The sequence below is a fragment of the Orycteropus afer genome, unplaced genomic scaffold, assembly GCF_000298275.1.
Source record: "Orycteropus afer afer isolate SDZICR_OR568_19922 unplaced genomic scaffold, OryAfe1.0 scaffold00327, whole genome shotgun sequence".
Lineage (NCBI taxonomy): Eukaryota > Metazoa > Chordata > Mammalia > Tubulidentata > Orycteropodidae > Orycteropus > Orycteropus afer.
Genome location: NW_006921914.1, coordinates 3409390 through 3422175, shown reverse-complemented (window position 1 = coordinate 3422175; position 12786 = coordinate 3409390). Strand labels below are relative to the sequence as shown.

General features: G+C 42.3%; 1 protein-coding gene across 1 annotated transcript; it reads left to right on the top strand.

Annotated features, from left to right (window-relative positions):
* Positions 1 to 5240: 5240 nt before the first annotated feature.
* Positions 5241 to 6584, top strand: ARMCX1 (armadillo repeat containing X-linked 1). The gene has a single exon (XM_007952189.2). It carries the CDS (start codon positions 5241 to 5243, stop codon positions 6582 to 6584), a length of 1344 nt encoding a protein of 447 aa, XP_007950380.1.
* Positions 6585 to 12786: the final 6202 nt, after the last annotated feature.

Sequence of the window (12786 nt, the reverse complement as noted above, 5' to 3'; positions counted from 1 at the left end):
TTTAAGAGCTTATTTTACATTCAACATTACATGTACATTTAGCTTCACTCCCCATTTACCATGTCCAACCCTAACCCAGTCCCCTCCCTCCCCCTGTGCCCCTTATATTTGTGTGCTCCTGTTTGTTCTGCATTTCCTCAATTTGAATGTTGGTCCTCTGGTGCCCTGTGGTCTATTGCTCTTAGGGAAGTATTACCATAGAGTATGTGAGTGCATCACCTTGGGTTGAGTGGTCTGCATGTACATCTTGTTAACTATTGGGCTGAGAGCCGGCCCCTGGGGGTGAATTTTATTCCAAGCCCAGAAGGTATTCCAAGGCTAGTATTGGAGGTCTCACCAGACTCCATCTGACCAATTATTCTGGTCATTATTGAGTTTTTAGGAGCTTTGGTAGCGTACTGCCTAAGGCACTTGACTGCTAACCAAAAGGCTGGCGGTCCAAACCCACCAGCCACTCCTCGGAAGGGAGGTTGGGCAATCTACTTCCGTAGTAATACTGCCTTGGAAACCCAAGGAGGGGTCTTTATGAGTCAGGACAGACTGAATGGCACATATCAACAACAACAACATTGAGTTTTTGGATTTTGTTCCATGTTTTCCCTCCTACTCTATCCAGGATCTCCAGATTTGATCCTTTACTGAGTGGTTGCCATTGGTAGCCGGGCACCATCTAGTTCTTCTGGTCTTGAGGGCCATCATGTCCTAGGGCTGATTGCTTCCAAATGCCCTTGGTTTTTTTTGTTTTGTTTTGTTTTTGTTTTTTGCGTTCTTCTTCACTTCCAACACTAGGAGACCATTAGCTGCATCTTAGATGGCCACTTGAAAGCTTTTAAGACTCCAGTCGCTACTCACCAATGTAGGATGCGGAACAAGCCTTCTATGTATTTTGTTGTGCCAATTGAATCTGGTGTCCCCTAGTACTATGGTCCTGATACAGTAGATCTATTGGATCTCTCTCCCATAGTGTCTGGTTGTCTGTGAGGGATTACTCTGTGTCTGTCTTCTGTTGTTTCTGTAAGGACTGCAGGTATTTTGCATCACTGGTCTCTGTGCAAGATTAGCCTCAGCTGAATCTATCCTTGGTCTGGAGTATACTCCTGTTCACTGACCCCCATCTGATCCTCTCAGGTGTTTATGTGTTTATCTGTAGCCTGGTGTTTGGTGTTAATGACAATGCAGTATTGTGGACACATTGGTTGGTATTACCATCTGTCATCTATCTCTTATGTGCACAATTTGGTGTGCCCCCCATTTCCTAATGTTATCATGGTGGTCACAGACCCTTCCTATATATCCCTCCCCCTACCCACGTCAGCGTGTGGGCCCCAACTAGCCTGAAATTAATCCCTCCCCTTCCCTCCCCATCCTGGTAACCTACTAAGTGAGTGAGTTCCTTTTCCCGAGCAAGCCCTTCTTTGTCTTTTTACAGTAATGGGCTCATACAGTACTTGTCTTTCTGTGATTGACTTATATCACTCACCATAATGTCCTCCAGGTTCATCCACATTGTGAGATGATTCACATATTCCTCATTGTTCTTTAATATGTAGCATAGTATTCAGTTGTGTGCATATACCATAATTGGTTATCCACTCATCCGTTGAAGGGCATTTAGGTTGTTTCCATCACTTTGCTATAGTGAATTGTGCTGCGGTGAACATAGGTGTACATATGTCTGTTCGTGCACTGTCTCTCACTTCTTTAGGATATCCAGCTTTCCATTTTAAAACAGGTAAGTATGTTTTGAACGCTGTTATTTGGCTATAATCAATAGAACCATTTTCCTTGTGTTACAAATAAATATAATGAAATTAATGAGATCTTTTGTTTTTTCCCCTCCAACTTAAATCCTCCACACAAATGAAAACAGCATTATTTTTTTCTCAATATAAAGCAACACATATTGATTTTTTTTTTGAAAAAAAAAAAAGGAATATAAAGGTTTGAAAATAAAACAAGACACTTATTTCCACTCCCTGTCTCCTCTTCTGAGATACTCTTCCACTCCTTCCATTTCCTACAGGGGTGCAGGGAAAATGTTAGACTTCCATGGCTGAGGGATGGGGATGTGAAGGGATAGGTGGCTTGACAGGGAGCAGAGAAGAGAAAAAAAAAAATATTCAAAGAGGCAGAAAAGGCCATAGGAGCAAATGCAGCTTCTTTCTGTCAACCAACGAAAGGAAAATTCCAACCAACAGGAGAAGGGGCATTGGTTCCTGGGATTGGCAAAAGGGAAAATGAATGACAGGACCTGATGTGGCGGGAAAAGGAAGGGGAGGGCTGGCTTCTGCCGCACTGCTGGTAGGAGTGGTAATGGGGGTCCTGACCTCACTGGTGACGTTGTTCTCACGTGAGCAGGAGCCAACGAGTGCTGACGTCCTTCTAATCCTGGGCTTCGTTTGGGTCAGTTGCCTTGAGGGTTGGCGGGCCTGTGCTCCGGGGAAGGAAGAGGTATCCGCCTTGATCTCAGCAGGTCTGTTTGTGAATGGGCGCTCCCTGGGAATCCCTGCGGTGCGGTTAGTGGAGGGTGGAGACATAAGGTGGATACGGTCTGCTTTCTCTATCCTTTGCACTGTACCCACCTATTTCTAAAATAAAAATGGTGGACCTTGGGGCCCGGATTCCAAGGGAGATTCCAGACCAGAAGAAGGGAGATCTTTGGCATCCAAGATCTTGAATCGGGGAGGGCAGGTATTAGGATTAGTGTGGTGGTCCATCCACCAAAGCAGAAATTTTAGGGCTGTGCATCCGTCTGTCTGTCATCCCCCTTGTTTTTCACTCAGAGCAAGGGAATAAAGAATCTGCCCCAAATTCTTGCAGGTCAGTGTAAAGGTGGAATTGCCAGGATGGCTGAGGTCTTTGCCTTAATTTAGGCCCTTTTCTGAGTCCCCTTTCCATTTTATACAAGAAAAAAGATGTGACATCGCTCACAGGAAAAAAAAAAAAGCTATTATTCAGTGCAGGAATCGGCTGGGGAGGTGACTGAAGAGATTCTTTGGTTTCCTTTCGCGCTCCTCTGGTTTTCCGTAATCCCTCGCCCCACCTCCTCTTCGGTAGTTACAAAGGGGTGTGGTTTTCACTGGGAAAATGGCTGACCTCTGTGGGTGGGTATGGAGTGGGGCGTAGCGAGTGAAAGGACAGCCTTTAAGGAGAGGGCTGCTGTCAGCGGAATGTTAAGAAGTGGGCGTAGGGTGAGAGGCAAAAAGGTGGAATTCCTCTGACAACCAGGACCCTGAATTCGGAAGAGCAGGCATTGGGACTCTCTCTGAAACTGCTGTTCTGTCCGCGGAGTCATTCGTCTCTGCCTGTCCCTCTCTGTGGATGTTGCGCCTGAAGGCCATTTCATAGGGAGAGGCTGAAGCCGAGCTGCAAGAAGAAGAAAACTGCCCAGAACCAAGTAGGTGAGAGTGAAGCCAGTGGCATTGCTTCCAGCTCTTGGGATGGAGGATGGTGGAGATTGCAAACTCGGGAGTGGTGGTGCCGGTGGAATGGATCTCTTTCACCTCCCCCTTCCCTCTCTAATACACCGTTTTGCAGCTTGGAAAGGAAAGGGCTCTGGAGGTACAAGACAGGGAAGAAAGTGGTTGGAAAGGGACAGATTCAGGAGAGTCCTGAGATGGAAATGGGGAGGACATTGTTCCAAATAGTAGGCGTACAGTTGTAGCATAGTGCCTAAGGCACTTGACTGCTAACCAGAAGGCTGGCGGTTCAAACCCACCAGCCACTCCTCGGAAGGAAGGTTGGGCAGTCTACTTCCGTAGTGATACTGCCTCGGAAACCCAAGGAGGGATCGCTATGAGTCGGGTCTGACTCCACGGCACATAACAACAACAGTGTCCTTGGTGTTGGTCCACCCACACTGATCGTTCAGTTCCAGAGTTCTCTTATGTTTGGTGGAGGTGGCAGCACAGTTAAGGGAAGAAGAAAATTGCTCTGGACCAGTGGAAGTTGGTATGGGGGGGACAGGGATTGCCATGGTATCCTGAGATAGTGGAGGGTACAGAGGCAAGAGCAGAGTTTGAGACTTTAAATCATTTCATGTCTCTCAGGCTTCCACACTCCTTTGCCCTGCCACCATCTATTTTGTTACAAGGACAGGGGTGTGGCATCATCTTCTGAGGAAGTAGCTAACGGGTTCAGGGAGGGGGAAGATTGGAGGGCAGAATGGAAGGAGGAGGGAGAGGGAGAGAATGAATTTCCAAACAGTGACTCTTGAGAGTAGCTGAAGGTGGGAAACATTGAGCAGTGTAGGATTCAAGAGATTCAAGAGAAGTGTGTCCTGGTTAGCTCCATTTGTCCTCAGAGAGCTCAGCATCACCCTTCTCACCCCCTTGTCTACAGGTTTACAGGAGGAAGTGTGCCTCAAGGCAAAGAAAGAGGAGAAATAAGAAACTGCCTGGATCAGTGCGGGTGTATGTGAGAGCACCATGGTTCCAGGACGTCTGGAAGGGCAAGGGTGGTAGGGAACTGATTGTTGCTGTTGTTAGATGCCCTCAAGTCAATTTCAACTCAGAAGGACCATATGTGACAGAATAGAACTGCCCCATAAGGTTTCCTAGGCTGTAATCTTGACAGGAGCAGATCACCAGGTGTTTTCTCAAATCGCCAACCTTTCTGTTAGCAGCACTTAACAATTGTGCCACCAGGGCTCCTTAAGAACTGATTCCAAAACCAAACCTATTGCATCCAGTTGATTCTGATTCATAGTGACCCTCTAGGACAGAGTAGAACTGCCCCCATAGGACTTCCACAGCTATAAATCTTCAACAAAGCCATCTGTGTCATCTTTCTCCAGTGCAGCAGCTGGTAGGTTCAAACCCCAAACCTTTCAGCTAGCATCCCAGCGTTTTAACCACTGTGCCACCAGGGCTCCAGGGAAGTGATTAGATACTTTAACAACTGGGGTGGGATGAGGGAACAGCATGTTGGAGACCCTGGAGGTGGAGAACTTTCCAAAATTAGCTCCTGAGCAAAGGACTAGGTGGTCTAGGTACCAAGCCCTGAGCCCCTGCTATATCGGTTCCTTTGTTGATCTGTGGTTCTGTCTGTCTGCATGCAAAGACTCAAAAGGAGGAGGAATCCGTACCCTCAAATCTTCTCTTTATTCCTAGGTCCCACTTTATCTGCAGCTGCAACAGAGCCTGCCAGCAATAGCTGAAGATCCCTGCTCTTGACTCCTCTGGGCCAGAGCAAGCCCACTCCGCCTGTGTCTGGGTTCAGAGATTCTCCCCAGCTGTACTATGGGCCGTACTCGGGATGCTGGTTGTGTGGCCGCTGGGGTGGTGATCGGGGCTGGCGCCTGCTACTGTGTATACAAACTGACCTGGGGAAGAGATGAAAGCGAGCAAATCTGGGAGGATAACGAGGAGACTAGTGACAGGGCAGAGACTGAGAAAAAAGCTCAGGCTAAGCCTGGGTCTGTGGCATCAGCCAGAGTTGAGGCTGACACAGTGGCCAAGGCTGAAGTGGGCTTGGGAGTCAAGAGTGATCCAGATTTAAAGGCAGAGGCCCACTTGGGGGCCCAGAGTGGGGGTGGCTTAGAGGCCAAGGCCAGGGCTCTTTTCAGCACCCTGAAAGAACAGGCAAGTGCAAAGATGGGCAGAGGAGGCAGACTGGGTGTCGGCTCTGGGACCAGGACACTTTCATCAAGTTTACCTTGCCCAGGAGGCAGGGGTGGAGGCTGCCACCCTGCCAGGGCTAGGACTGGGGGAAAAGCAAGTGGAAAATCAAAGGGAAAGCCTAAAAGCAAGAGCACTAGGCCTCCGCCTACAGCATGGCCTGCCCGCAGGGTTAAGTTCAACTTTCCCTATAAAATTGATGATATTTTGGGTGCTACTGACCTTCAAAAAGTCCTTAACATTCTGGAGAGATCAAATGATCCTTTCATTCAAGAAGTAGCTTTGGTCACTTTGGGTAACAATGCGGCATACACATTTAACCAAAATGCCATTCGTGAATTGGGTGGTGTCCCAATTATTGCAAAAATGATAAAAACGAAAGACCCCATTATTAGGGAAAAGGCTTACAATGCCCTTAATAATTTGAGTGTCATTGCTGAAAATCAGGGCAAGATTAAGACGTACATCAGTCAGGTGTGTGATGACACTATGATCTGTCGATTGGATTCAGCTGTGCAGATGGCTGGTCTAAGATTGTTAACCAACATGACGGTGACTAATCATTACCAACATTTGCTTTCCTATTCTTTTCCAGACTTTTTTGCTTTGTTATTCCTGGGAAATCACTTCACCAAGATACAGATTATGAAACTCATTATAAACTTTACTGAAAATCCAGCCATGACAAGAGAGCTGCTCGGTAGTAAAGTACCATCCGAATTGATCTCCCTCTTTAATAAAGAACGAGACAGAGAGATTCTTCTTAATATCCTTACCATTTTTGAGAATATAAATGACAACATAAAAAGTGAAGGGTTTGCATCATCCAGGAAAGAATTCAGCAGAAGTTCACTTTTTTTCTTATTCAAAGAATCTGGAGTGTGTGTTAAGAAAATCAAAGCATTAGCAAATCACAATGATCTGGTGGTGAAGGTAAAAGTCCTGAAAGTATTGACCAAACTCTAATTAGGGCTTTGTCCCAAACCGTAGTGGTGTGATTTCTTAGTTTGCCATTGGGAACAATGCATTTGGTAAATTCTTTGATTTTCACTGTGCTCATAGGTCAAAGGGGTCTTTTCAGCTGCCATTTTGGAATAATGAATAGCACAGATCAACAACAGTGATGCTGGTTGTGAAGGTGGAGTTTAGGATGGACCATTTTAAAGATGCCACATGAATATTAGAACTTATAAAGATAACGCTCTTATTGATTCAATATTGCTACTTAAACATATTTTTACTCTATCTAAACTGACAGTGAACTAATCATACATCATGAATAAGCTACACTTTTGTATAGGTTTACATTTGTTAATCTAGAGCTTATGTTTCATCAATAAAGTGCGTTTTAAGCAGCAAAAAAGAAAAAAAAAGGCATCATCCTTGTCTTTGAGTTTATACTCTTTGGGAAGTTAAGATACAAGAAAACAAAAAGATGATCATGCCAGGTGCTTTCTGTTGGTGCTTAGAGATGACAGAAGCTGCTTTGGGCAACAGTGCTCAGGGAGGTTTTACACAGTAGGGAGCCACTTAAGTAAGCTGGCTTGAAGGCTAGGGTAAACAAGGGTCAGAAAGGCATTTCAGGAGAGAGGAGTAATGGGAAGACAACCATGGAGGTGGGAATATGCTCCAGAGAGGAGTCTGGCTTGCCTGGCGTGCAAAGTGTGGGGAAGGGAATGATGGGAGATGGGGTTGGACAGTGAGGTGAGCTCTGTGACAGGCATCTGAATCTTAACTCCATCCACTCCCAGAAGCCACTAAAGCCTTTTGTGACCAGAGGAATGATGTATGAAAGGAAAATGAATATGACTGGTCTGTGTAAAGGATGGGTTGCAATGGGGTGGGAAGAGTGGTGGCAACTGGAGATGGGGAAATCAGGAATTTAGCACCATAGTCCATGAAAGAGATGCTAAAAGCATGACATTTCACTGGTGGCTGTGGGAATGGGATGGGGAGAATGGAAGGGGGAGGCCCTTTAGAAGATTAAGTGTTGAAACCTGTTCTGGGGGCATACAGAGAGGGACGAATTTATGATCCAGGGGGTATCTGATAGGAAAATGCTCTTTCATGGTATCCACGTAGCTGAGTAAGTTAACTATTTTGAAGCCATAAGAAAATGTAGTCATATAAAAAATAATTTTCAGTACTTAGTACTTTGTGGGACCATTGAGAGAGATGTTGGGATTCATATAGAAAGTCTGCCTCTCTTCTGCCCCATAGTGTTGGTGAAGATGTGGCGAAAGGGGCGCTTTCCAGCTGTGCTGGTTGGTGGTAGTATACATTGGTACAAGGTCCAATAGTATACATTGGTACAAGGACACGTGTTTTGGAAGCCTTCAAGATGTGCTATTCCACTTGTGGAAATTTAGCCTTTGGAAACAATCAAGTAATTGGTTTGTACAAAGTTGCTGGTGTTTTTATAAAAAATCATTTTGATCAAGATTACAAAGAAAGAGACTTATTACTCATTTAGTATCCTGCTAATTTTCCCTATGATAAAGGGCAGTGAAGCAAATTGGCAATGAAGAGGGCTCAAATAGCATTATACACCATCACTTAAGGTTTTTTGCATCAATATGGTTGAATAGTGCAGTGTCTCCGTATTCAGATTGAGTCTGAATCCTGACTCTGCCATGCATCAGCCATTTGGGGTGTTTTGTTTTGTTTTGTTATTTTTACATAATAATAAGAATTGAGATGGAACTTGATGGAAATGCCTTGTTTTTCCCAGTCTCAGAAGTATTCCGCCTTTGACAAGGTGCAGTCTAATCACTTTTCTATCACTCATTGTAGTGGAAGGTATTTGAGTTTTCCTTCTCTGACAGGCTTCTGCCTTAACACAGGTCTAACTGATACAAAAAGCTTACCATTTCAACCTTTTTTTCTTTTTAAAGTTTGTTTACCTATTCAATGTCAGCATTTTAAAAAAAACACATTTTATTGTTGTTTGGGTGAAAGTTTTCAGAGAAAATTAGATTCCCATTCAACAAATTATAAATATTTTATTTTGTGACATTAGTTGCAATCCCCTCAGTGTAACAGCACTCTTCCCACTCCCTTCTTGGGTTCTCCATTTCCATTCAACCATTTTTCCTGCCCCTTCCTTCTGTAGGGGCTCTGGTGGCCTAGTGCCTAAGGCATTTGACTGCTAACCAGAAGGCTGGCGGTTCAAACCCACCTGCCACTCCTCTGAAGGAAGATTGAGTAATCTACTTCCGTAGTGATACAGCCTCGGAAACCCAAGGTAGTGTCTAATAGACTCAAAGGCAGTGAGTTTGCTTGCAGTTTTTTTTTTTTTCCCCCTGCCTTCTGAATTTTTCTTTGGTGGCAAATGAGTCCCTTTTAGTCTTATATGGTTGATTGTTCTGAGGAGCATGTTTGTTCCTCAGGTGTTAATGTTCTCTTTATAGGCCTGTTTGTTGTTTGGCTGACAGGTAATCTCCAGCAGTGGGTTTAGTTCCAGGTTTGAAGGATGTCTAAGGGCCTTAGTCTTGGGGGTTCCACTAATCTATTAAACCAGTAAGTCTGGTCTTTTTCATGATTCCATTTCAACCATTTTTATGTGGGCAATTCAATGACATCAGTTACACTCAATATATTGTGCTACCGTTTGTCCTCTGCCATGGAGTTGGATACGACTCATAGTGACCCCTCCTTGGGTTTCTGAGGCGGTATCACTAGGGAAGTAGATTGCCCCATCTTCATTAGAAGGAGTGGCTGGTGGATTTGAACCACCAGCCTTCTGGTTAGCAGTCAAATGCCTTAGGCACTATGCTACCAGAGCTCCCTGTGCTACCTTTATCACTATTCATTTCCAAAAGGTTTTCAGCACCTTTAACAGAAACTTGGTACCCCTTCAACAATAATTTCCATTCCTTCCTCCCCACAACCCCTGGTAACCACTAGCAAACTTTTATCTCTATACATTTGCCTAATCTAGATATTTCATATAAGAGGGATTCATACAATATTTGTCATTTTGTATCTGGTTTATTTCACTTAGCACAATGTTTTCAAGGTTCATCCATGTATTAGAACTTCATTTATCTTTATGAGTGAGTAATATTCCATCATATCTGTATACCGTGTTTTGTCTATCCCTGTATCTGTAGATGAATACTTGGGTTGTTTGCCTTTTGGCTACATTGTCTTTACACTGTTCCTTGTATTCTCTGCTTTCAGCCAAGATCCAACTGACATCAACAATGATACCCTCATACTCCAAGAAATGTAGACTTTTTTTTCACTAAAAGAGATTGAGCAACATTTCATAAGTTTATTAGCCATTTGTATTTCTCTTTCTATGAACTGCCTATTTATAAACTTTCCCCATTTTTCCAGTAGGTTATTCATCTTTTCCCTATTAATATATAAGAACTTTCTATAAATTAAGGAAATGAACCCTTTGAGTATCATAAGTATTATAAGTATTTTTCCCAATTTATAGTTTTCTTTGGAATTCTGCTAGATAGAAATTTTTAATCTTTATACACAAAATTTAGCAATTCTTTCTTCACATTTTTTAAAAAAATTTGAGTCCTGCTTAGGAAGACCTGTATTTTTTTTCTAATTTTTCTTTTTTACATTTAAATTTTTGGCACATATGGAATTGTGTTTTCTAAATCGTTAGCAAATTTTCTTAACAGTAAGTATCAAGTTATCCCTCTTTATTTCCATCATGTTTTAATATCTGGTAGGATAAGTCCTCCCTAATTACTCTTCTTTTTCAGAATTTACCTGCCTATTCACATGTATTGATTTAGAGATAAAATGGATTATTTTGTCAAGTTGGCCTAAAAAATCCTGGTTTTATTTCTGTTGGAATTAGATGTTAGTTATAAAGTAATTGAGGAATACGTGGCATCGTCAAAAGAATATCTTCCTATTCAAGAAGCAAATTTTTCTAGTTATTTGTCTTCATTAATATCTCTCAGTAGATTTTCTATATATTGAAACAAAACTTCTACAATATTGTAGATTATCAATAAATAATTGTTGAATGAATGACTATGTCTTGTAGATTTTTTATTAAATTTATTTTTAAGTAATGTATTCTTATCTTTTTCCATGGCTATAGTAAATTAGATCTTATATTTTCTGTTTATGGTTTTTATTTGTTGTTGTTATGTGCCATCGAGTCAGACCTGACTCACAGCAACCCCTCCTTGGGTTTCCGAGGCAGTATCACTATGGAAGTAGATTGCCCAACCTTCCTTCTGAGGCTGGTGGGTTTGAACCTCTAGCCTTCTGGTTAGCAGTCAAGTGCCTTAGGCACTACGCTACCAGCGCTTCCATGGTTTTTATATAGGGAAGGAATTATTTTATAACCAGTCTATTCATGGAGTTCTTACTGTTTCAAATGGTTATTAGTCAATTCTCGGATTTGCTTATTTTATAATTATGATCATATTGCCTCTTCCTTTCCAATATTAATATCACACTTTTTTCTCTTGGCTAATTGTATTATCTAGTACTTCAAGAATAATGTAAAATAACTCTGGTAATAACTAGTATCCTTGTCTTTTTTCTGATTTTAATAGGAATACTTCTAGTGTTTAATCTTTATGCACAATGGACTTTTTGTTAGAAACTTACATATTTTTATCATGTTAAGGGAGTAGTCATCTGTTCTTTTTCCAATAAATTGTATCCAGAAGGTATCTGGCTTAAAGTGCAATTTAATTAAGCTCCTGACTTCATTTTTTGATGATATGCTTATACTTTTCCTTACATACAAAGTTATCCTTGAGTTGGCCGCTTTAGTGGAAGCAAAATAGCTACAATAGTTCTAGCCCTTACAGGAGCACATCTTTATCAGTCAGAGTCCCAGCGGAAAAATTAGCCAGATGGTTCAAAAGACTACTTACAGAGGCTTATGCAAGGGTAAGAGACCCAACTAGGGATTTTAAGACATGCAGAGACTAACAAAGCAGAAAGCTAAACAAAATTGTAAAAATTCCAAACTCGTTGCAGTGAAGTTGATTTCAACTTGTAGTGACTGTATTGGACAGAGTAGAACTGCCCCATAAGGTTTCCAAAGCTGTAAATCTTTGCCAGAGAAAATTGTCACATCTTGCTCTTGTGGAGCTGCTAGTGGGTTCTAATAGCTGACCTTTTGGTTAGTAGCTGAGCACTTAACTGCTGTACTACCAGGGCTCCCAGAACGCTGTTACCAAGGATTAAAAGGAGAAGAAGAAATAGTATTATTGGAGCGTAGCAGAAGCCTAGGAAGGAAGACTAGGCAATCTACTTCTGTAGAGATACTGCCTCGGAAACCAAGGAGGGGTTGCTATGAGTTGAATCAGCTTGACAGCAATGAATTTGGTTTTGGTTTTTGGTAGCAGAAGCTGGAGCTATGGAGGAGGGGCATCCTTGCAGAAACTGAAATCTTGGAGGACTGCAATTACTGTCAATATTATTTATAAAGAGTCTGTAATCAGATTTTATCTTCTGTTTATACAAAGAGTTACTTAGAATATATGTCTTTTATCAATTTCCAGATTGCTAATTTTTGGTTGTTAATCTTTTGAACTTTTATGATGGAAAGTTTCAAACATTTACAAAATAAACAAAATAGTATAATGATTCTCCCATATACCCATTACCCGGTTTAAATAATTCTCAACATTCAGCCATTCTTGTTGCATCTATAATTCAATACAATCTCCACTCAATTATTTTAGATTTATTTATTTAGGTAAAGATATAGCTTCATTGAAATATATATGGTATTGTTGCTATTAGGTGCTATAGTAGTTAAGATTGAATGTCAACTTGGCCGGGCCTGGTTGAGTGGCTGGGCAGATGGATGTAGTTATTCCTCATGGTGAGATTGGGAATTAACGCCATTGTGGAATCTACTGGATCAGCTGAGTAGCTGCTTTAGGGATGTGGGCTGCTTCCAGTATATAAGAATCGAGTTTGAGGAAGGTCTCCAGCTAATGGCATGCTTGAACCCTGCATGTAGCCGAGTCATTGTTCAGCAGCCTGCCATGTTGCCCTGCTGGGACTATTAATGGACTTGAATTAATGGCCTGCTGTGTGGTTTGGTAATATTGGGACTTTGCCTTTTCACTTGTTGACTTTGGATTTATCAGCCTCAGCAGGTAGCAGCTGCCTGAGTGAAGAGACACCTCTAGCTTCAGTGGGCTGGGAGCAAGAGACAGAA